The sequence below is a fragment of the Anguilla anguilla genome, chromosome 5, assembly GCF_013347855.1.
Source record: "Anguilla anguilla isolate fAngAng1 chromosome 5, fAngAng1.pri, whole genome shotgun sequence".
Lineage (NCBI taxonomy): Eukaryota > Metazoa > Chordata > Actinopteri > Anguilliformes > Anguillidae > Anguilla > Anguilla anguilla.
The window spans coordinates 20668487-20694346 of NC_049205.1; the positions used below are offsets into that span (position 1 = coordinate 20668487).

General features: G+C 39.6%; 1 protein-coding gene across 2 annotated transcripts in view; it reads left to right on the forward strand.

Moving 5' to 3' along the window:
* The first annotated feature begins 14499 nt into the window (after window positions 1-14499).
* The window catches only part of LOC118227904 (insulin-like growth factor 1 receptor), a 124347-nt gene continuing 112986 nt past the window's right edge, over window positions 14500-25860 (forward strand). The window contains exon 1 of one of the 2 annotated variants that reach the window (XM_035418954.1): window positions 14500-15601. In XM_035418954.1, coding sequence (XP_035274845.1) covers window positions 15508-15601 — 94 coding nt within the window. In that variant the 5' untranslated portion in view covers window positions 14500-15507. The remainder of the gene's footprint in view (window positions 15602-25860) is intronic. The other variant, XM_035418955.1, reaches the window with a different exon arrangement.

The following is a 25860-nucleotide window of genomic DNA, read 5'->3' on the forward strand; positions in this document are numbered from 1 at the left end:
CGTCCATCCATTATCAAGGCAGGAATACACCCTAAACAGGCCACCAATTTATCACAGGGCACACACACCCTCAATGGGAATATTTCCGCAGAATTCTAGAAGGAGTGTTTTCAGAATTTTAGCGACACTCCTGGCCATCATACCACAACACCATGTAGATGTTGATACTTTACATTTATAACAACTTATTGCAAAATACACTACATAGCCAAAAGTATGTGTGCACCTGGTATGCAATATCTCATCCAAAATTATGGGCATTAATATGGAGTTGGTTCACTTTTTTTCTGCTGTAAAAACCTCCACTTTTCTGGGAAGGCTTTATACTAGATGTTGGAGCATTGTTGCCATAAATTGTTTCCATTCAGCCAGAAAAGAATTGCGATTGGGCACTGATTGGGTGATCAGGCCTGGCTCACAGTTGGCTTTCCAGTTGATCCCACAGGTGTTGGATGGGGTTGAGATCAGGGCTCTGTGCAGGCCACTCAAGTTCTTTGACGCTGTTCTCGACAAAACCATTTCTTTATGGACTTTGCTGTGTGCCCGAGGGCATTGTCATGCTGAAACCTACAGTTTCCCTACAGTTTCCCCAAACTGTAGGGGAAGCACAGAATTGTCTAGAATGTGGTTGTATGCTGTAGCATTAAGATTTGCCTTCACTGGAACTAATGGGCCTATCCCAAAGCATGAAAACAGCCCCAGACCAAGGGGTGTCCAGATACTTTCGGTCATATAATGTATGTTTTATAACAATAATGATTCAAAAAAAATATTACCATGTGCTCAAATTAGGCTAAATGTAGTTAGTAAACAGTGTTAATGAGGTGCTGCTCTGCATTTTGGTTGCACGGATGTAATAGGTATGGCTAACTTAATGATGGATAAGATTAAACATTTTGTACTGTGTGACCAAGTAATAAGCGTGAAAACAATTGTTTTTTGGATATGGAAATTGCCATTTTGTGTGCATACTGATGACTTAACTGTCACAATGTTGAACCAAGGCATAACAATCTTAAATATAGTCTGAAAACACCACCTCTTCTCTCCCTTTATTTTAAAGTTCTTCAGGCAGACATCTTGATGTTGGTACTTATTTTCTTTTCCTATGTTGTGGTGCTGGCTCTTTTTTTTTCTTTTTTTTCAAAGTAAGGCCTGCATTTAAAAAAAAAAAAACATTTGTGTCAGTAACAAGTAAATGAATGTGCATACACAGACTCCAGAAGCTTTGACGCACACAAGTTGTATTTAACTGAATAAAACGACTGCTGTTGCTGTTGCTTTCTCGGGCCAGCTCTTGTGTGCGTCTCCCTGTCGAGTCGCTGATCTCGCAGCACACACTCAACGCTAATTATCTAATTGCAAACAGCTGTTGGCTGCAGGCCGGTTAAACCACTTCCCCCTTCTCTCTGCCAGCAGCCGGCACCGTAACCATGCCGACCCTTCCAAAGTGCCCTTTCAGCTCATATTACTCCGCCACCTAGTGTCTCATTGAGGAAGAACAAGGGTCCTACGGATCTCTCATTGCAGTTCCAGGTCTGCATCGAACCACTATTGCCCAATGCTGGGCTAAACATGCCTTCATTTTGAATGTCCGACTGTTTGTGGCTGCAGCAGTGTTCACGCGGGAACCCCACTGCTGATTTGCCAAGAATGTCGATGTGAGAACCCTCGAGCCCGAGGTGACATTTGAACCTGTACCTCTCACTCAGCTGAATGTGTTACCAGTCAGCTAAACGTTGGTGAGGCTAATGTGCATCACCAGAGTATTGTCCTGGCAACGTGCTACAAGACCTTCACTTTACTGCACCTCACTGTGCTTACTAGCCAACTAGCCAAGCAACACCCACCACATAAACCTTTGCGATTCTTTTCTGAAACACATGGTGTCACCAGGCTGCTTCTTTTCACACTGCAGCCCACAGCCAAGCTCACATAAAATGGAGTCAGAGGAAGACCTTTCATATGTGGATTTGGTATGCAGTCTACAGGTACCCCGATAGATCTGCAGGGGTGACCAGAAAGCAATGAAACATGGGCCCCTCACTGACTGAACCCACCACTATTCGGGTGACACAATTGGCACAGTTGGCACTGGCACAGTCCCAGTTGAAACCAAAAAGGAAAATTCTGGGTATTACTAGATGTGCTTTTGAGAATTGGGTCTTTATTCACTGATCAAATTTTCCTCCCATTATTTAAATTAGGCCCAGTGGAGATAGATATAACAGGTTCGGTGTTGCTTCATGATAATAAAATAATGGTGATACGCTGAGCTCTTATGGGCATCATGAGAGGCCTACTGTGTCTTTTTAATTAGTTATCCTTTTAAGGAAATTATCATTTAAGTCACTTATTGAAGTTCTGTACAATACATGTTTTAATAACACTGTCATAATGCAAAGGTTGTAGCTTTGGGGTTTTATTTACAAACAGATTTTATCAGCATGTTTGTCTAAACACCAGTCAAAGGCTGTATTGATACATGACCTGAGGTCATTAGCAAGCAAGGTTTGGTCGTGACCTTTTTCACATTTGATATGAGATGAGACATTGTTTGATAATTACTTTCCGATGGCCTTGAAATAAATTGTAGGCTAAGTCACAGGATAACCACATATTTTAATGATGTTTAAGCGGTGCTCATAAGCATGGTTCAGAAATTCTTCCATTGACAGAAGAATCAACTATGGAAGGCTAGAAGGGTCAAAACTCCTGGAATGATGTGTGCAGCTGAAAAGTCTTAATATCTAAATATGTAGGCATCATTTTAATGAAAAATTAGTTTGTCAGCTGTTATGGTCTATTCTTATTCCAGTTTAAGTTGCTTGGTCCTCTTTCACTGACAAGGACATAAGTTAAATTACAACTAAGAAAAATCATTCAGACTTTGTTTAAACAATTAAGCTGCCATATTCCTTGGTAGCACAGAAAATTGTGAACCCGACACCCAATGAAAGGTTGAGAACTTATACCCGTGACCTATTAGAGAATGTTTATAATATTGTACAAAAGATAAATGACATCAATGAAAAGCTAGTGCTGACAAAACAACTCTCTCAAGTAGGGAGCTCCATCTTGTGGATAGACTAGGAGTTACAACACAGTGCCATATGCATTGAACTTGATCTCTAAACTGGAGATCGGTGATGACAGAAAAATGAACCATCAGGTCAACATTACTTCAATGAACCTTCTTCCTGCCCTCCCTCTTGCAGTCAGAACAATGTTAGTTATGATAATGCGATCCTGCTTATTCTGCAGAATTGATAAAATAGGGCAATATTTTTTTAGCTGGTGTCCCAAAGTTAGGACCTAATTTGAACCAAGCATTGACAGTTTATTGACTACATCTGGATTATGTGAGGGCGACGTATGGATGTCATATGGATTATCAGAGTCATATGACTTTAGTAATATGCCAATGTACACACCTTTCTTATGTCTACCTTTCCCTATTGGCCAGTAGATATCACCGAGCAGCATAATGCATCAGACACGTACTTCCTGGTGATAATACACGTCACTCCCGGTGTTTAGACCCTTTCTGCCTTCCACACATCAAAATGTTCCGTGTTAAGTCAATTCTCACAGAGTACATATGGTCTCTATTGGACTCATATATAATCTGTTAAACATGGAATTAACACTGGACATTTTATTGTGCATGCTCAGCCACCTTTTTATTATCGCCATTTGCTAGCGGTAGGTGAGCACTATGTGAAAAAGCCAAAAAAGACAAGGAGTTTGTTTGTCCCACCAGGCACTCAGCATATATATGAAAACACATATGCATGCTGAAACAGCAGACACTCACATTTAGAGTGGCTATTTTTGCGCTGCCTATGCGCTTTTCTTATACTGTCTGTTAGTGGAAGTGGATGAAACAGTTGCTTCATTTTGTTACTGTTTACAGTGTCATTCTTCATAATAATTCATAGTACCTGTAACATCTCTTCGTGTTTTGGTGTTCATGTGTGAACTTTTGCCCAGAAACAACCTGACACATTTAATAAAGTTTGAAGCATGCCTGGTCATGCTCAAATTACTTCTGTTTCTGACCACTTGAACTTTTCTGTTTCATTTCAAAGTAAACCACAAACTCCCCCACTGTGAAATAACAGGAATTTCTGGAATTCCTGGCAGATGGAACAAGCCTATAGTTTCAGCTGCAGATCTGTTGTTTTAGGTTGCTGTGGGTTTGTTGCCATGATGGATCTGCTGTCAGTCAGCTGTTTGGCCATTTAAGGTGTTTACCATCTGTGCTGATGCAATGAGAGGAGGTTAAGCAGGAAGAGCTTGGTACAATGTCTGGCACCTGTATTTCCTACCAGAAACAGTGCTACGCCTGATGAATGATGTCACAGATATCAGCACCATGGCTTTGAACACTGGATATGCTGGTACACTCCCAACATTCTTATTTTCAGCCATTGTGTTGTTTCATCATGAAGGGCAGTGTGTCACCCCCACAGATTGTACATATGCACTCACAGAACTGTTCTGTGGACCCGATAGATACTTCCTCTATACTATTTCCCTACTGTTGAATATTATTGACAAATGTGTGTGTCATGATCCATAAATAAGAGTCACGAGTGTGTTTTACTCTCTTCAAACAACAACTACAGAAGAAGCCAACTATTTGCGTGTCAATTGGTAGCTATTTGTGTGTTGATCACGGGGCAGGAATAGCAAGAGGAAAATCTCAAAATAAAAAAAGGAAACTCACAAACTTACTGTCACTGATTACTCATGAGTCTCTTGATCCGCAAATGCAGACTCGACACCTCACAAGCCAATTTGACATTTGAGAATGTCTTTTTTTGCAAAAAGTGCATAGTTTTGCTTTTTATATAAGTCTGAGGTATTTCTGCAAAAGGGAAAATACAGTATGTATTCATAAATATGTATGCCTTTGTGCACATAAGAGCACATTTATTTAAAATGACAATATACAAGACACAGGTTGAGAGATGTTTGTTGGTAGATAGTAAAACACATTTGTGACTTCACTCTTATTTATAGACTATGATACTTGCATTTGTCAACAATATTGAGGCCAGCCTCTCTCCCTATGATGGGGGAATAAGCTCTGCTGACTTTAAGCTTCTGTATTTAAGCTCAAATGGCTTCAGCCTCTCCCCAGTTCCTCTCCAGCTCATAGAGTGAGCAGGGCCACAGCTGGTAATCTCTGAGACAGGCATGCCCTCAGAGTAACTCCCTGTAAACTTTTGAGAACGCAGAAATCCAACTGTAGCGTCAGCCAGAGAATCTATCACGTTGAATGGTGCTACGGCAGAAGCTCTGGCCAAACTCAAGGCATTGAACTGGGCATTGTGGTTGTATTGCGATTTCTTTGCCGTTGTTTCGCAGTTGCACTGTAGCTGCGTCATGGTAGTGTTGCTGTAATGTGTTCTGTTGCTTTCCGGTTGTGTTGAGGCTGCACTGCAGTTGCATTGTGTTTGCTTGGCAATTGCTTTGTTGTTGTGTTGCAGTTGCATTCTGGCTTTGCTGTAGCTGGGTTGCTTTTTGCTTGCCTTATGATTGCATTGCAGTTGCGCTGTGGTTGTGTTGCAGCTGTGTTGCGGTTGCATCGTGGTTGCGTTGTATTTGAATTCTGCTTGCATTCAGTGCACTTACTACAGCTGCCACTCTGCCCTCAGGACTCAACCATGCTGTTTGTACTGAATGATTGACATGTGGAGGCAGCTGCAGCTGATTCCAGACAGAGCTCCGTTTACATTTGGGGGCGACTCGTTTTGAGACCCTTTTTTAACATGTTTTTATCCGCTTCTTGAAACACCCCGTTGTGTTTTGTAGGCCCGGCCCATAGTTTCAGCGTCCGCTCGTGGATGCAAGATAGCGTGGATTAGCAGGTCGCTAACCCGCGGCACGCATGCTGCTGCTCAGTTTCCATCTTGTGGAGTCACGCCGCCGGGGCACATGCCATGTGCACCAGGGCACAGTCAAAGCAGGTGAACCAGGGGGAGTGCCTATTGTGGGGTAGAACCCTGCCAACTGAAACCCTGTCTCCCCGGGCAACGCACCAGTCAATCACATGTAGCCTCCGTGCACTGGCTGCCAGCCACAGCTGGCATTTGGCACAGATAGGATGCCATTCCAGACCGTGAGGCATGTCACTACGCTGAGAACAAGTGCTTTAGCAGTGGGACACTTGATTTGATTCATTAAATGTCCCAGGTGATTTAATATAGCTAACCTTTCCTTGCTGAAGGAAGTCTGCTGTACTGTCAGGTGACGTCCTCCTAAAGCAAGGGTTTTCAACCTTTTGTGATCCAGGGACCCCCGCAGAGGCTCAAAGGCATCCTGTGGTCCCCCATCATAAGTGAAAAGGGTTACATTTAAAAATGGGCTTTGTATTTTGAAATATATATTCATGAAACATAGTCATTGCATATCAAGTTTGGCCAGGGACACGATTCAGTACCTCCAAGGGTCCGCAGACCCCTTGTTGAAAACCAAGGTCCTAAAGCACTGGTTTGGCACTGACCATGTAAATTCAGCTGTGGTTGAGAGTACCATAAGGCCGTGTGCAACGCTGACACCTCCTGGTCAATTGGACCCAGCTTGCTGAAGGCTGACTTAAAAGGAGGTTTGGCTCCCCAAGCCTGTTTTGGAGGACGCCTGTGTTATCGCTCACCCTCCCAAACTGACAGAAGATGTCGAGGCGATGGAGAGGGCCTGCAATTATGACAGAGAATAACTGAGATTTAAAAAGTTTCTTTTTAAAAGGTAATAATAAGGAATCAGTGGGATGAGATGCTGGCCACCTAGAGAAAAGGAAGAAGCTGTTATAGGCAGGGCCCTGAGACCACACTACTCTGTTTAGCACAGGTAGCAGGCCTGGGGTCTTCAACGATCAGCAAATCAGGTGGGGGTCATTTCCATAGTAACCTTTATCCACAGTGACATTGTGTCTTGAGTGAAGGTATACTGGCACCCATTGTCAAGTTAGTTAATCGTTTCCGCACATTATCTTTGGCTTCCTGCCACCCCCCCCCCCCCCTCCCCACACACACACACCCTTTTTTCCCTCCTAAATTCCTAATTCTCTCCTGCTTTAGAAGGTGCCAGAAAACAAACAGTCCATCATTAGCATGTGCAATCCTCTAATAGCAAACACTTTATTTCCCCATGAGAGCAGGGAGAGAATGACCCCAGCGAGAGGCACTCAATGTAGGTGGGCCCACCAACCTCCTTTTATAGGAAAACATGTTTATGGGGTACAGGCATGCCATTCACCAACCGGGGGTCACCCTGATACAGTGTGTACTGGTGGGGGGATGGGGGGGGGGTGCTGAGTCATTGCATCAGTAACCTTGGGTGGTCATTGACGGCTCATTTATAAATTTGGTTTGGTGTTTTTTTATATTTCATTCATCTTTTGTCTTTCTTTTCATTTTGTTATCACAAGAATTTTCCGGATGCTTCACTCCGTTTGCCAGAGCTGAGGTAATCGGTGCCGTTTTTAATAATTCCTTTGTGCTGGCCTCATTCTCCTCTTCGTGGCTGATGAATTGAATACTGTAGGCCCATAATTAGAGGGATAATCAAAAGTGTCAGGGATTATTCACGAACAGTGAGTTCTCATTGGGCCTCTCTTTGTTTTTACTCTTTTCCCCCTGTTCTTTTATTTCCCTTTATAACAGCGGCGGACCACCAACATCCACTTTTTCCTTTTCAAGCGCCGTCTGAACGTTTCGCTCTGGGAGAGTCATTGTTTTTCCCCGCCTCCGAGTCACTCATTTCCATTGATTACCGAACAGGGGCCCCCTGTGCCTGATCTTTCCTCCTTTAACATCGCTGGCTAATGATTCACTCCAATAAAGTCCTTTGTGGTTCATCTGGATCATGAGAGCGGGCATGCCCTCGGCCTAATTGCCGCTGATCCGTTCTGGTGCCATTGGGCATTTGCTAACGGCCAAAACCCATCCGTGTATTCCTTGCTGTTGACGCACAGGTTTCTAAATTCTGGCTTGCGTGCTGAGGGACAGCTGGGTGACTGTGGTCTCTTTTATTTGATCCGCTTTATTGAATCCTAGAACATTGTTTCTTTGCTGTTTCACCACCGCTCACCTTCTACCTGAGGGGATGGACAGATATGACCGTTTGCTTTTCCGGCAGATTCCAGAGATGTTTTGTCTACTGTTATTGCATCTGTTTCCTGTTCTTCTTTACTGCAGACAAATCCAAAGGTATTTTTCATTTCCAGCGATACCTGTGCACACATTGCAATCAATGACCTCTTGTCTTTGGTTCATACAGTACTTTTAGGGAGTAAATAAGTATGATTCATCATTTATTTCACCAATTTAACTCTTCAGTATTAATTTCCCTAAAAATCAGGTGTCCATTTGCTCCTTTCCAACTTTTTTAAACAAAATATGTAGACATGGACAAGGACACACAAGTTTCTTATTGTTGACCAGGACAAATGTTGAAATAGGACTGACACATGTATACAATGCGATATGGCTAACATTGATTCATAGGGGAGAGATATAATTCAAATAGAACAAAAACATATAGGTGACAATATGAGAAGAGGCGTCAGTCAGATAGTATTGTTACATAATTTTATAATGGTTTATCATTGTTCAGGGGGTGGTTAAAGCAAAATACAGACAAAAAAATCTAATAAAAATCAAATCTTTTTTCTTAAGGAATTTATTCTGCTTAGTGTGCATAGTTATTTCTTATGTTCAATGTTTTTAACTGAACATTTTAATGCTGATGTAACAATCACTGTTGGTATCTGAAAGCAATCACTGTCTTAGAAAAATAAAATAAAAATTTAAAACAAACAAACCTTTTAAAAAACTACTCTTCAAGGGGCTAAAAGTGTCTCCCTAAGAAAAATGACCAGCTTGTTACATTTCAGAAGTTGCAGAAGTTCAGAAGACCAAGTTTGTGAACCACTGTTGTAGAAAATGAGGAAATGTGATGAGGGTTGTATGGAAGATATGAACAGGTGCAGCCACAAAGAGTTGTAGAGCATTCAATGAAAGTTTGGTGGTAATGAGATTCTGAAAGTTTGCTTATCAGTTGCTTGGGCACCAGTTGTCCTGCTTGATATAAGATAAGAAAGGTGAGCAGATTTCATTATATAAACTGATAAAGTTCTGTGTGGTGTTAAGGTGTTCCAGTGAGGCATTTAAGGACTTCAAAGACACAACACATTCATTGACAGGTGCTATGGAACATAAGCAAAGGGTACCAGGAAGGACTTCATTGTCAAGGTCTTTCTTATTCACAAGAAATTCCAGAATGTTGAAGTCACCATTAATGTGGTCAAAATGCTAACCACTGAGCAAACCTTTATATCCAAGGTCAACACAAAGTCTGTGTAGCATCAGACGGAGCAGGTTCCCCACCCCCCCCCCCCCACCCCCAAAAAAAAAAAATTAAAAAATAAATAAATAAATTTAAAAAAAAATAATAATAATTATTATTATTATTATTATTATTATTATTATTATTATTATTATTATTAATAATGTTAAAACTATTGTTATTATTATTATTATTATTATTATTATTATTATTAATAATAATAATAATAATGTTAAAACTATTGTTATTATTATTATTATTATTAATAATAATAATAATAATAATAATAAAAAGCTCTTCGGGAAACTTTAGTCAGGTGGGTTCTTCTGTAAATCTACTGCACTACTGATGCTAATGCGAATAATGATAATAATAATAATAAGAATAATAATAAGAAGAAGAACTATTATTTGTTATTTTTGTTGCTTTTGTTGATTGTGGTGGTGATGACATTATTATGTGTACAATGCATTTTTCCTGTTCAATGCATTTTAACCTTTATGGATCTCACTGGGGGTGCATAATCTCAGATTATGATTCTTATTAGTAGTAGTAGTAGAAGTAATAGTAGTCATAGTAGTAGTTATATTATTCAATTGTTTGCTTCAGAGATGCAGTAGTGTGTGGTGACACCATCCTGTTTGCAACTCTAGATGGCGACAAAAACAGTGCTCAATGAAAAAAGCACTTCAGGGAAAGTAGTACTGGCATGCTTCCCTAATTGGAATTACAGATTAAGCAAGCAGGAGAATAACAATGTACTCATTTCAGATAATATATTTTCTATGCTGTGATCACTTGCATTTTATAAATATTTGATTTTCTGTTAAAATACTCTACTCAGAATGACAGCACTGTTTAATGTGTGTTTTTTTTATGGCGTTCCCAGATACAAGTAATCAATTTAAAGATTTTCAGTTAAAGTATTTAATCATTATCTATTCCCGTGGTTACATATTATGGACATACGAAAATGGCAGCCACTCAGAGCAGAGGTGCAAGGTTAATCTTTTACTGGGAGAAGTGGCTGTTTCTGTGTCCTTTTATCATCGCAGGTTGTTTCCTTCCCAAAGAGTTTGATAACACAGTGAAATGAGAGCGGAAACTAGACTAAAGCATGGATTCTTCATATCTAATTGTTGTACAGTGTGTCAGCATTTGGGAAGTCATAACCGGCACTGCTGTTGTACCCTTGCAGTTGTGCAAACTGAAATGCTGGAGTAAGCTGTAACTGCCCTGGTAATAATAATAATAATAATAATAATAATAATAATAATAATAATAATAATAGCACTGTTAGCCTTGTAGTTCTTCTTCTTTTCTGGCAGCTGAACCACAGTGTATGGATGATTCTGTCTTGTGTATCTCATGATCTGAAAGGAATTTTAATAACAAAAATTATAGTAATGAGGATATAATACGATTCGTTTTTTAAATATTAAGATGCTGTTTTAATAGGGATATCACATTATCTCCTGACAAAAAAAGTTGAAAAGCCTGAAATAGTAGAAGAAAAGCACGTGATTGACAACCAATGTATTTTATACAGGAAACGGATGGTATGGAGTGAGGTCTAAGTAACAGCATATGCTTTATTTTCAGAAAAGAAGCAATGAAGCTTAATCTGTAATTAACATTTGACCTGTGTTATAAATTCACAGCAATCTATGTTTGTGGGGTTTTTTCACTGAAGAAAAATGTAATTTTGTCTGCTGCATTGGTTTTGCGCTTGCTTAAAATAAAATTTATTGAACTGTTTGTATTTATGTAAAGATGTAATTAATCCCAAAGTATGTATATGGACATTTTCCTTTGGCTATAATACAAATATCACACAATCTCTAAAACCCATTTTATATTATATTTAATATGAGTGAATTCATGATTTTCCTTTGTGTACATTTTTTCAAGCACTGTTGAAAATACCTCAGCATTTATGCATTTAATGGTGTGATACCTTGCAATTAATTTTACATTGTTGTAGACCTTACAGTTGAATTGTAATTTTTCAGACAACATGGTGTCTTTCAACCAGGTCAGAATTGTGAAGTTATTTAATTTCATTGTGTTGTGCACAGATCGTTTGCTTTTCTTCCAAGGTAATTTAAAAAATAAATAATATAAGCTATCTTATGGAAGAAGAATGTGAAGTCAATACAGGCCTTTAACAGCTGCACATTTAACACAAGAATTCTTTGTGAGAAGATACTATGTCTAGTCTTGGAAATTCCTTGCATTCTTTTGCTATGTATCGGATCTCCTGTCCACAACCAAGATAAAGGATGTAAAACTTTCACAAATTAAGATCGGTTTTGGTGGTAAGATATACTTCATAAAAAGGAATAGAAAACCTTCGGGTAAAAAGTTTATTTCAGCACCTAAAACTGCACTGTATCTGACATACACATTGGACACTTGTTTGAATCCTTCATTGTGTTGATAGGTAGAAACAATTCTCTCAGTCCAATGGGCAAAAGCAGTTTGACATTGCAATCGTACTCTTTGTCATCAGTCATACAGTACTGTAAATGTGGCGGTCACAGAAACTTTAACCCAGCCTTGAACCAAACTTTAGTAGGACTCATTGTCCAGATAAAAAAGTTAAGCCTGACTTATTGTCCTTTGAACTTGTTTCATTAATGAAATTGCTCTTAGCCAAGGAGGTTGTGGAGGTGAAAGTTAATGTATCTGTGTAGGTTTTTAGACTTTAGCTAATAATAATATTATTAGTATTATTATTATTATTATTATTACTATTATTATTATTATAGAAACAAGCAAAAAGTTTCAAGGTGCTATTGTATAATACTTTCTATATCATAAAGGGTTTTGAAAAAGAATATAAAATGTTTTGATTTAATGTTTTAAGTTTGGATTGTATCTACATTTAAGACCGAAGTGTTTTGATTTTTTTAACATGCAAACACAAATCAATGAATGACTGATGAAATAAGCTCTTGATAAAAAAGATTTAATCTTTTATCTAAGAAAGTTTACCTTTCATTTTCTGCTCCAGAACTGGACTGGATGTTACACCATAAACAGATTTAGAAACGTTCCCACGATAAATTATTAGCTAGTTTTTCAACGTGTTGAAAAGTGTGTACGTTCATAAACTCAGCCTATCGTATAATCTGGTGCTTGTCAACAACACCAGACAGTCAGTCGCACGCCCTGTGTGCAATGAATAGGTAACAGTCAGATCCGCGTATATGAATGAAACTCTGGAGCGGGTTTTATCTTTTACTGCCGGTTGAGCATGTGTCATGGGCAAAGTATGTGCACATGCAAAATGTGGAACTGTGGAACAGACTGAAATTACGGGAAGGACAACCGAAACATCCCCCCCATCTCTCTCTCCCTCTCTCTCGCAGGAAAGTCGCTCAATCAAAGTTCTAAATAATGCACCTTCGCCCTCTACTAGCCCCGTGTCAGGTAAAAATCTTGCGAATGTTAGGTGAGTGACTTTAACCGTCGGGTTCCAAAGGGATGAAAACAAACCCGGTATGTGGTTGGGAATTTTGTTCAAAGCAAAAAGGTCACGTTTGTTAAATGTAATTTGGTTGAAGGTACAAAGTACTGCAATTTTATTCGTTTGTTTCTTTGTATTAAAAATAGTACCAACCCTCAGATTATTTACATATATTTTCAAGTCAACATAGGTCATATTACAAAATATTAATAAATATGTATTGATAAATAGACAATAATAAGCACAACAAATGGGTTACATTTCAAGAGACATCATTGTTTAACAGGCCGAAGAAGTAGAATTTTGAGAGGCATCACAGTTTGATCGACTGAGTAACATTTTAAGAACTGTATGTGACATATTTCAACTTCATAAATTTTATTTTCCAGACCGATAGGTATTTTATGTTAATTTACAAGACATAATTAATTGCAGTGATGTGAAATTTTCACTACTTAAATTTGATTCTTGTGTCTTATTAAGTTTATAATGGGATGTGACATACATCTGAATCCTTTTCAAGAATTACAACTCTGTCTCTCACTGTGGTATTGATTTATTTTTTTATGAAACTATGTGGAACAATGCTTGTCTCTATTATAAATAATAAATATATAGCCAGGGTAACTCACCTTATGTTGGTAAATAGAAGCATGTTGTGTACAAACAAACAGTCCTGTGTTTGTGAAACTTCTGTTTCTTCTTCCACATCTTGTTGTTGTTGTTGTTATTATTGTTATTGAGCACACACATTCCAAACATAATCCACAGTAAAATTATTCTCAAAACATTTGACCCAGGGTCCAAAATAAGAAATTAATTATCTCCTGTACTCATCAAACACTTCAAATACAAAACAAAAATCTAGACAGTTTTTTATATAATTAAACACAATGTTAATAATTATGTTATTTATTTAAAACTGGATGTCTACAATGTTATTTCATTTATTTGTTAATTATAAACAAAAACAACATTTACCACAGCTGTATCCCCTAAAAACACATAAACGTTTCAGTGGGACGTGCATCACAATTAGCTTAAAATGCAATAGCAAAATGTGTATTTTAAATTCAGAGATATTTCTTTCCTTTGCACATTTGGAAATATATGTAAATACCAGGTTTGGGGAAATAAAGTATTGTTCTGTTTATACAAATGTGACTACATGTGAGAGGAGGGGAATCAACTAGTTAAAAACAACTCAAAAATATCTGAATGACTTTAACTCTCCTTTTAAGATGAAAGTTACATGGAAATAAACGTCAGCCAATACATTCTGTGCAAACTGTTCCACACTAATAGTAAAACAACTTGGTTATTTTGGTGTCCAAGAAGGAACTGGGCTTCTGTTCAACAGCGGCAAAGGGGTTGCCATTCTCATAATACCACAAGCTGAATCAAATAATCAGCGTGGCTCTGAGCTGTTGCATTGTTTTCACTTTACGAGATAATTGGATGTAGCCTATGCATATGTATCCTTACCGAGGTCTTCGTTGTGACAAACCTGAAATGATCAAATATGTGCGGCAATATTTTTATGTGGTAGGCCAACATGGTGCGACGCAATTACAGGTTTATAGAATAAAAAATTAACATTTACTTTTAATGTCCATGTCCGTAATCCAGCTCCGTTTTTTCCGGGTGACTTTGCGTAGCGTACTGTAGCCTACTAGCTCTGTGTCTGTGTGAGAGAAGCCGAATGTTGTTTACAGCGTTGATTCCACGGATCAGAGAGCGAGAGAGAAGGCTAGTTGTAAGCGTGGCCGCTGGTTTACGCTGATGAAACCGAAAGAGAAAACATTAAATATATGTACATTCACCTTACTCGCAATAACGAATGTGTTAAGTATAAGAAAAATCTCAGAAGAAGCCTTCAAGCTCGACATCTCCATCCCTGTGTAGCAAAAAGGGATACGATTTTCAGCTGCAAACCAGACCAACAGTGTGAGCTTTTGAAGACTGGAGAGAGAGGGAGGGGGAGAGAAAAGGGGGGTGCAGTTCGTGAGACCATTTCTGTCCTGGCGGATATTTTGGATAGGGCGCTGCTGGAGTCTCATTGAACGAAGGAGTTGGATTTTCTTCATTCATTTACGGAAACCAACGTCCATAAAGCTCCGAACCTTGCCTCTGATTGTCTTCCACGCCCAGGAGATTCGCAATTGATTTAATGAAATTTGGAATACTTGTTAGGGGATTTTTGTGCATCTAGCGGGTACCTTTGGCTGAGTAGCTCGCTAAGCTAAGTGTGCGTTCCTCCTGGTTTTTCAAGAAATGGAGGCTGAAGATGCGGACTGCCATCAGTCGAGTGGAATCTGTGACTCGTGTTTTTTGTTAGCCACCCATACATCATTGTATCGTTGGCAAGAATAACACAGTTTAAGCCTTTGTTTTTATTTTGTTTTCTTGGAAAGATTAACTTAATTTTGAGGTATTTAGTAGACTCGGTGCAATTCTACATTAACTAGCTGCATAATTTTAACGACGATTTGGCTAGTTTGTCTCGATTAGCTAGCTAGCCAATTGAAGGAGTAGCTCGCTAGCGAACTTGGATTGATATTTTACTTTTTGGGAAATTAGAAGTCATCTCAGTTTGTGACTGTTCATTTTGGGAAAGGACAATTGCGGGTTTCTGTAATTTATTTCTATTTTTTGGGAAAGTACTTAATTTAACAGGAATGAGGTCTCGGACAGAAAGGGATCATTTGACCTTGTTTTGGGGTCTGTTGCTGTCTGTCTACACGATATCCCTACTACCAACTAATGGAGAAAGTAAGTGAGCTAGTTATCCAGTTTGGGCTACTTTTCCCATTTGACTCACGTTTTTAGCTTCTAACAGTAACCTTCTTGTATTTTATTTTAATTATATTTTTATTTGTTTTGCGAAAATGTATGAAGCATATGCGGATGGTTGCCTGATGCTACCTGTTTTATTCATGAAATGCTAACATGGCAAGCTGTAGCGATGAACATGCTTAGGTTGTTAATGTTATCGTCATCTAGTCCGCTAGATAACTTTTTGCGCGCTATGCACACTTAACATTATCTCAGTGTAGCAACTAGCTAGCATTTCAAATAAAGTGGTGGATTTAGGGATACTTAAAACACGTGTTTCTTGTCCATAAGAAGTTTCAGATCAGAAAGTCGCGCCATAACGTTTTCGACAAGCTAATTTACAGTAGCCTACTTGTACCTGCGGACACCTAGCAAACTGTGTGTTGTGGGCTATTTATCGTATCATACCTAACTATAAAATGATCATGGTTGGGATTAGAGCGCGTGCAGACTAGCTACTTTAAACTTTTCAAATAAGAGGAATCAGAATGGTATGACCTAAATGCTTAGTTAGTCAGCAAGCCCAATGTAATTTTTTGCCACATGACTAGAACTGTTTTTGTTAGCTAACGTTGGACGTTACTAAACGACGTTTATTCAGAGCTTCAATTACTTAAATCACTAATGTTATCTCGTTATCATTATGAAAATATATAGCGTATTGAACATATTCCATATTTATTGTTTCAGATAATGCTACCTGTCAGGCACCTACCATATACTAGTTCAGATGCTAATACTTGCACGAAGTCGTGGCCATTTAGACCGATGTAGCGAGTCGTACAGCGCGTATTCTGCTTTTAATTATGACAATGCTCAGATTGAAAACGAATAAAAATGTTTGCAAGCATTAGGTTACGGCGTTAGGAAACGAAAATTCAACTGACTTCCATTCGCTTTGGCTCATACAATGGCAATATCGTAGACCAGTAGGTACAGTAGACGAACTACCAAACTCGTAGTTGGCTAGATTACCATCCCATCCCAGTGGAATACTACTAGCGAACATTTATAATTTGGGTTCATACATTTTATTCAAATATTCTTCAGTCGGTAACGTTAGCCGTTTTAGTCTTAGAGGTCCCGCGTGACACTGTTGGTGGTTACGACTGCTACGAAATTTAAAGTTCATTTTACACTTAATTCAAATAAATGCATGCAAGAATAATTTGTATATAGAGCCACGGATGTAGAATGGATTGTATAATTTCCAATTAGTTTAAATCCGTCTCCTCTTTCTGGTTAAAAGAGGCAGCTATAAAGTATAATCGGATTGCTGATTTATGGATAAACAATTTAATTGTGGTGACCTGATGTAAAGCCTCACATTTAGACAATATTTGAAGGTTCCACGAAATAGATTTAGCCTGTTTAAAGACGTTCGGTCATATTTCACAGTATCTGATCGTTATGGCTACGTGGGAAGAAGTAGACGCTCACTGCAATCGAGCAGCGAACATCAGGTGCGGTCACTGCGGTGGCACCAGTAGCAGTGCGTGGTTGCCAAGGATGCTCTCTCATCTCAGGCTAAGGTGATTAAACCGACCATGTGGCCATTTTGCGTTAGTAGTGGCGGTTACGCGATCCAGCTTCAAACCTGGACACACAGTCCGTTCAAAGGGTTCGGAAATCCTCTGTCTGCGCTGGTTGCAAGTACAACGACGAAGCTTGCGTATCAGTAATGACAACAGTGTACACTTCGCAGCGGTTGGTTATCCAGTAGCGGTTATACATAGCAATTAAAGCCGCAAGCGGCGTTGGAAGGGGTCCAAGCATTGGCAGCATCGCGCCCCCTACGGAGCGATTTGAAAAAGGCTTTGTCCTTTTTGCTCCATATTTGTGCGACCATTCTTTCACATTCTAAATTATTACTTTCACTTTACCCAGTGGCTGTCATTCTGTTAGACCGCTTATACTGACTCTGTTTATACTGTACGTCCTCTCAATTTTCTTCATACTGTATATATTACATGATATATATATATATATATATATATTATATATATATATATATATATTACAAGCCCAGTTCCTTGCCCACTGTGCTACACTCCGTCCTTATAGACCTTTCCTTTTGATACCTTTCATTTTCTATATAGGCTATATATAGAATACATATGTCCATACGCTGCATTGGACTTTGCTGCTTCTTTTGCACTTCAGGTGACATGCTAACTGCATTTCATTCTCCCAGAACTTGTACTCTTTGCAATGACAATAAAGCTGAATCTAATGTAATGTAGTGATGCTGGCCACTGTGCTCTCCTGTCTGACTGAGGATGACAGATATGAAACGCTGTTCGTGCGTCATCCAGAATGCACATTTCAGAGCGCCACAGAGACATATAGAATAATGACACTAAATGCACATTTCAAATAATAAAGACGACATTGAGAAAAATCGAAAAAAATTATGTAATATCAACTCGCGACCCGCGTGCTGACCGCAGAGCAGCCTACCGGTTTATTTATTTAGACATTGGCAAATAAGAAATATTCCGATTACGCTGACCTATAAAACGCTATTCCAAAAGCAAACATGTTATACATCCTTAGAAAGCTTATACTCTCACCTACTGAATAAATGAATTGTCAATGAAGCCAAATTTAACTAAAAAGGGCGACAACGCCGTACGCAACAGGTGTGGTATTACGCACAGCTATTTTTGAAAAAATCCGACATTTCACAAACGGATTATCCAAGACAATATATGGCCACTCATTCGCAAAAGGGACATCTCTACGCTTAAAACCAATGGTAAGATTGTATATTTATTCAATGTTTAGTCCCAGATATTGACTGTAGAATGACATGGTATAATTAAAAAAAGAATTGTCTCGTTTATTTCGTTATTCAGTGAGCAGCGTTGTCACTACTGTATTGGCATATTTTAGGGCTAATGTCGGGTTCATCTTGTTGCTACAGAATAGTGCATTACATTACAGGCATTTGGCAGACGCTCTTATCCAGAGCAACGTACAACAAAATGTATAACCATAACCAGGAACAAGTGTGTCGAAAACCCTAGAGGCAGTAGCCTACCGTTCTAAGTGCAGGAACAATCGCATTGTTCAACTTAAACCCTGTAGGTTACACTGATTAACACTAACACAGACAAGAACAGCAACAACGCAGTCCATGCACAAATACAAGCAATAGTTAAGACGAGTTAAGTCACCTACGAAACAACTACATAGTTACAACCCTAAGCTTACAGTCAATTTAGAGAATAAATTGAGAATACGATTTCTCTCAGCATAATGACGGATTTAAAGACTAACGAACTCACCCAATATTGTCTTCAAACGGACCGTATTATTTATCTAGACATTGGCAGACTACAGCATAAATTGCGTCTTTTGTTTATATTTAATATTAGTAATTGCAGCGAGAAACTGCAGCTCTAGGTCGTTATGTTATGGTAGCAACGAAACGAAGCGGACTATATATATGTATTAGGCTACCGTTATTATTTCATTATACCAGCGTGTTTTCGCGCGTTTGCACAGAAACTCAGAACCCATAAATAAAATGGTTTAGCTGTTTCTCAGCATAATGACGGATTTAAAGAGTAAACGAACTCACCTGTTATTGTCTTCAAATGGATCCATGTCAAAGAAAAGTAATGATTCATCCTCTCAAAGCTTTACCGTAGCGTATTATTTATGTAGACATTGGCAGAGTACAGTATAAATTGCGTCTTTTGTGAATATTCAATGTTAGAAATTGCAGCGAGAAACTGCAGCTGTAGACACGAGATAGTCTGTTATGTTATGGTAGCAACGGAACGAAGCGGATTATGTATGTATTACCGTCATTGTTTTATTATACCAGCGTGTTTTCGCGCGTTTGCACAGAAACTCTAAAACTACCAATAAAATGGTTTAGCTTTTTCTCACCAAAATGACAGATTTAAAGACTTAACGAACTCACCAGATACTGTCTTCAAATGGATCCATGCAAAGAAAAGTAATTATTCCTCCTCTCAGAAAGGTTTTACTGAAAAACTTTGGGTAGCCTATCCTAGCATGCACGCTAGTGGCACTGTCAGACCGTGCTTTCACTGATAAAAACTAGCGTCGCCATGGTTGTCGCTTGCCGTAAAGAAGTTTACTCGATGTCGTAACCGTTTAGATTTGGAGCTCCGGCTTTTCCGCACCCCACTAATGAAAAAGGCCAAATGGTGTGCAAACCATACGGCGGACGTAGGTGCTCCCAATAGGAAAGTTGTAGAGCACATTCAGATGCATCAGTTGATGAAGTTTTGTGTCGATCAGACTTACGGTGTGGGAGTTATGGCCTTTTAAAGTATGATCCTTTGTTATAGCGCCACCATCTGGCCGACATAGGTGATTTTTAGTGCCTGAGTAGTGTGGGGCCATAGGAACCCACCTACCAAATTTGGTTGGTCTACAACTTATGGTTGCTGAGCCTCAGACATTTTAGCCGAGAAAACTGCCACGCCCCAACTAAAAAGTCTAAATGGCGGGCAAACAATATAGCGGACATAGGTGGGGCCAATGGCAAAGTTGTAGAGCACGTTCAGATGCATAGGTCGATGAAGTTTTGTGTTGATCTGACTTATGGTGTGACAGTTATGGCCTTTTATGCAAAACGCTTTGTTATAGCGCCACCATCTGGTCCACGTACGTGGTTTTTAGTGCCTGAGTAGTGGGGGCCCATAGGAACCCACGTGCCAAATTTGGTTGCTCCAGGACTTATGGTTGCTGAGCCTCAGACACTTTTACCGGAGAAAAATAAGAATAATAATAATAATAATAATAATAATCCTAACAGATACAATAGGGTTCCACCAGCTTCGCTGCTTGGACCCCTAAATAGCGGGGATATCCAGCCATCCATCAGCTACATTGCAGTAAATTAGCAAAATAATGACGGATTATTTGGTTAGGTTATTTTTTACGCCAGATAATGGATTGCAGTGCAGAATTGTGTGATCGAACGCATTAGCTATAAAGTAAACGCTAAGGAGAAAAAAAGAAGGGCATCATAACTGGCAGCTGCGTTGTCCTACGAAGAAATGGCGGATAACGTCGTTTTTTTCACGATGCAAAGCAAGGTTAACGTTCGGTCGCTCAGTCTACCTATGGGTTGTCGGATGAAGGGTTCGTTTTTTTAGAGACGGATTTGAAATGTCTGATTGTATAAGCAAACGGAATCGTCACTGAACATCCATTGTGTTTTAATGAGCGATAAAGGGTAAAGGGTAAACTCCGGATGAGAGCAGTAAGCGGACGTTTGACGAATGAGATTTAGAACAGTGCCACATCAGTTCTTGGGTTCAGTCACCAGAACACCCATGCGTTTGTTTTGGGCCCTTCCCGTGTATTGCAATGGGTTGTAACCCCGATTCTTCACGAGCGTTCTAATTGAAACCACTCAAATGTTCAACCGACCTGGGGTAACGTTATGCGTCTTTTTCAAAACGGGAATTTTTCTGTTTAATTATTATTATTTTTTTTACGAATTACGCGGTTTAAGTTTTTCTCTTTTCTGATGACCGTGTGAGATTGTACCTGTAATTTGTCGATTTTCCGTTTAATCTATTTTCTCATATTATTTCTGCAGTTTTTAAAAGCAAAACAACGGAAAATCTGCCTCGCTGTTTAAACGAGTAGTCATATTTACAAGCTGTTTACCCAGAAACGCGTTTGAAGGCTAAAATACTGTTGACAACTTTTCCATTACATTGGATAGAGATACATTGGAGATACTGACTCGCATCTTTTTGCGATTTGTTTTGCACGATTAAAATTCGCTTTGGATAAAAGCATCTACTAAATATATGTAATGTAATGGAAATAAAAATTATATTTACTTTAATATAAACACTTTAGATTTATTAGGTTGTATGAGGTGACATTATTTTTAGTTTTCAGTATGGAGGTTTGACTTGCTTCCTTTATAAAAACAGGGACAACTACCCACTAGGTGGTAGATTTAGGATGGACATAGTAATTAAGTCTCATTTTCACGAGTACGCACTCAATAGGTTTAGGACATTGGCTATCTAGAATGTGGCAAAAACAGGAAGACGGACAAAATATTTGATGTCTCCGATTAAGTGCCACCATGTACCAAAACAGGGCGTTTCGTAAGGTTGAATTTGTGGAAGACGCGTGGTGGGACTGCCAAAATTGAGGTTGTGATGATTATTATATTATTATTATTATTAATTAATAATAAGGTGCAGATCTCCCAGCTTTGATTCATAATAGATCCTTAAAAGACATAAACATGCGCAGAGATTTTCAACGCTTTCAGCCTAATGGAAGCAGAAGTTAGTACATTAAAAAAAAAAAAAAAAACTAATAAAGAACTAATTTGTAATTTATTTACAATGGACATCAAACTGTTTTTTTTTTTGGACCAAATTCACTGCACATTTAGGCTGTGAGTAATGTTTGGCAGGCTACTAGGAAAGCAGGTTAATCTATGACACAAAATATTGGAAGATTCAAAATGGAACATTCGAGTGTGAATTATTGCTTGTTATTAAATAGTAGAGTATGTTATCCTGCCAGGCTTTCTTTCAAGAATTTTTGTTTTTTTATTGACAGTTGGGATAAGATGTGAAATTTTCAGTGTTATACCACCAAAAACACAAATAGTTGGTGAAAGTTCAAGCTCCTGGGTCCTGAAATTGATTGTTCAGTGTAAATCTTTTTTTTTCTGCCTTCTCAGTGAAAGGTAAAGCGGCAGTATTGTGACGGGAGTCGTGCGCCACAAGGTGTTTGCGGGGCTTGATTTTGCTCTCTTTCCCTGTACGTATTATTAGTGCATGTAGTACACTCTAAACGGAATGCCTTCCACATGATGTAGATAATATCCAGAGAAGTGGAATAATCTGTATGTCACGGGGATTGGGTTGGGCTGTGAATATGACTCAAAGCCCTCAGTCGTAAGTGAACAGTTGATTGGCTGAAGCTGCAGTCAGTGTCCCTCCTCTTGCAGAGATCAACATTTAAAATAAAACCCAAAGGGGAGGAAAACAGAATTATTTGTTTAGCTTGAATGTATATTTGCTTGAGCAATGATCTTCTTTAACAAACCCTACAGATCATTGATTCCAAACTCATCTACTTTTTTCCCCAGCATGCTGCCAACTTGTAACATTCAAGCACATATGCAGTATTGAGTTAAGAACTGTGATGTTTTATGTACAATAGATTTATTTCATATCGATTTACATCTGGAGGCTTAAATATAGGTTAACTCAGCATTCATAAAGGAACCTGCGTTTGTACCTTATGGATTTAAGAAGCGAGCCAGCTATGCGACAGTGATTTGGTGTGGATCCGGAATGATTATTCCTGATATTGAAAAAAGAGAAAGAAGGAGGTACCAGTATTTTAAAGTGTTGTGGTGGTTGAAAGTAACAGAGTGCCTTCCTACAGCACCACCAAGAGAATGATCTTGAAGATTTTGAATAGCCTCATTTTTCCAAAATGCACACGGATTAAGTAGCCTGTGCTGCAGTCACACCACCGTAGCTTTCCTCAGAGCACCAGCGTTTTAGTGAGGGATTGATTGTGCGTCTTCTGAATTCTGTTTTGCTTGAGAATGCACTGACGCTGCGCGCGCGCGTGTGTTTATGCAAGTTTGGCTCCGAGCGGTTAATTGCTGTTATTTAGGTCCTGCAGTGCACAAGATTTAAGTTTGGACAGGGGTGGATAGCAAGAGTGCGGCAGATTTGTGAGCAAGCTACCCTGCGAGTCTTCAAGGTTTCCTTCAACCCATGTCAGCACTTTAAATACCGGCTGCGCTGCGATGCTTTACATTCTGTGCACGCCGTATGCAATGAAGTGTTTTTAGGCTGGGTAAGACAAGGTCAGTAACTTGTCGGATGCAAATTTCTGTGCGTAGCGTCACTGCTGCGTAGAACAGGACAGCGTTACCCTTAATTCAGGGTAATAAATCAAGCTGTATTGTCTGTCACCATCAGGTAGGCTATCTTATGAAATGGTCAAGTGGAATGATGATGCTGATTTGTGATCATAATTTGTTGTGGTGATCACCTTTTATTTCAGTGTATATTCAGATTTCCTGAGTCAACGTCCTTGTGTGGTGCTCCAACTCTTACAGCTGCCGTCATACCTTAACAATTTTCCAAAACCTTTTTATAAATGATGAAAACTGTATTTCTGTAAATGTAGCCTATATTGGAACCAAACAACTTTGTTTTCGTTGACTAGATTCATGTAAGAGGAGGATTGCTCAGTTGTCACAGGTAAATATGTAACTGAATATTTAATAACAAACAGTGCATTACATAAAGCATTTTCTTACATGGTTTCTACACAAAAGCATTTGCAAGATGTGGAGCACATCATTGGGCAATCAATTCAGGAGGTAACATACTGGGTTAAGCCAGCATATTGGCAAGCTACATTGTATTCTCCTGCTAGCTGGCTACCAAACTAACTCTATTAGTAGGACAAAATGGATGCCAAGCAAGCTATGTCTGCTTTTAATGACATTAAAAAGCAACAGCAGTAACGCGTAAGGAAGTAATCCTATGGACCCCGGTCTTGTGTGGACCGGGTGGACCCGGTACTTACCCTTGACCATAGTGTGGTGGTGAATGGTCCAAGGTGGGTCAAACCCATGCTCAATATCCTGTGTCAACCTGAGGTTTTGTGTATGAAAGGGGTACTAGTGTCTGGGAGGTGTTGCTTCAAAGAGCAGGGGCGTCAAACTGATGTCCTGGACGGTATGGTCTGCCTGTCAGTCAACAGGTCCTTAGGCCTTGGAAACACGTGGACTCATTAGCCAATCTGAGTGTTTTAGTGCAGATATGCACCAATGACCATGATCTGAGATTGTTCTAGAGTCATGGTTTTAGAGTTTTGCTGTTTCTGCCTCCCTGGATTCTTCACACAAGAACACGTGATGGATCAGATGCGTGTGATTGGTTAGCTAGTCATCTGTGTTAATTGAGGCAATCGCTGCTGCTGCTGTTTGGCGGTAGTGGCTGGCGTGGGATAGTCTACGGAGGGCGAGGAGGTCGGGCGACTGTTTATTTCAGACGGACCCCGAGCCAGGGAGGGGGTAGCACTGAGGGTGTCTGTATCTTGTCTGGAGTGGGTTACCCCCCCCCCCCCCCCCCCCCCCCACAAAAAAAAAAAAAAACAACACAAAAAGAATAGAGATTGCTTTAACATTAAAACGAGGTGGCGGGTGACCCCGCATTAACATGAAAAAAGTGGAACGCTGCCGCCGGGCTGGGCCCCAGCCGTGGCCAATCGGCAGCCAGCGGGTTTCCCAGCACCCCGCGAGACCACGCCCACCGCGGCGAGCGCCCCGTGACCCTTGCTCTTGAACTCCAGGGCCCCATTGTCTGCAGCCGGCTCTTCAGCGCTGACGTTTCCCAGAGGATAAACAAACGCTGTCCCCGTAAATCACGGGGGGTTGGAGGGGAGGATGGGGGGGGAGGGGGGTGGCGTTGGATCATTTTGTCTGCGTTTTAACTGCCCCGTCCCCACCCCCACCCTTTCCCTGTGTTTCTTTTTTTTAAAAGGTAGTCTACCATTTCAAAATAGTTTTATTTTCCCACGAAGTGATGACTAAACCTACCATAGAAAAAAAAAAAAAACCTTTACCCCCCCTCCCCCCCAGTGTGAATAGTAGTGCTGGGATGCGTATACTGCAGTGGGGTGCATCCTTGTAGTACGATATTAGTGAAATGCACACGGGAATCATCCTCCAAACTCCACTTCCCCCAAATAAACTTCTGTGAACACTCACTATCAATAAGAACTAGTAGATCCTTCGTCTGTACAGAAAGAAGTGACATTGTGCTGGAGTGCTTTTTTTTGGAATGTGGCGCCCTTTTAAATCTTAAGTTACATAGACTGCGTTTATTACTGTACCTCCAGAATGCCAGTAATCCCTTTCTTTGGAAGTCATGAGTTCATTTTTCTGAAAATTGGAAACTTTGGTTTAATGGGTTTAAATGCATATCGTTTTTCCCTAACGTTGACTCAGGCTTTATGCTGTAAGATAAGAGTGTGTAGGAGCGTTTATTAATTTGGTCAGGCTTATTAAACGCAATTAGGACGCCTTTCAAGTTTTGCCACAGTGAAATGTCCATGTCTCTGCTTCCAAGTTTACTGCAAACAAGACTCCCTGATTCATGGGGAGTGAGAGAAAAAAGTGAGAGTTTCAGAATAGA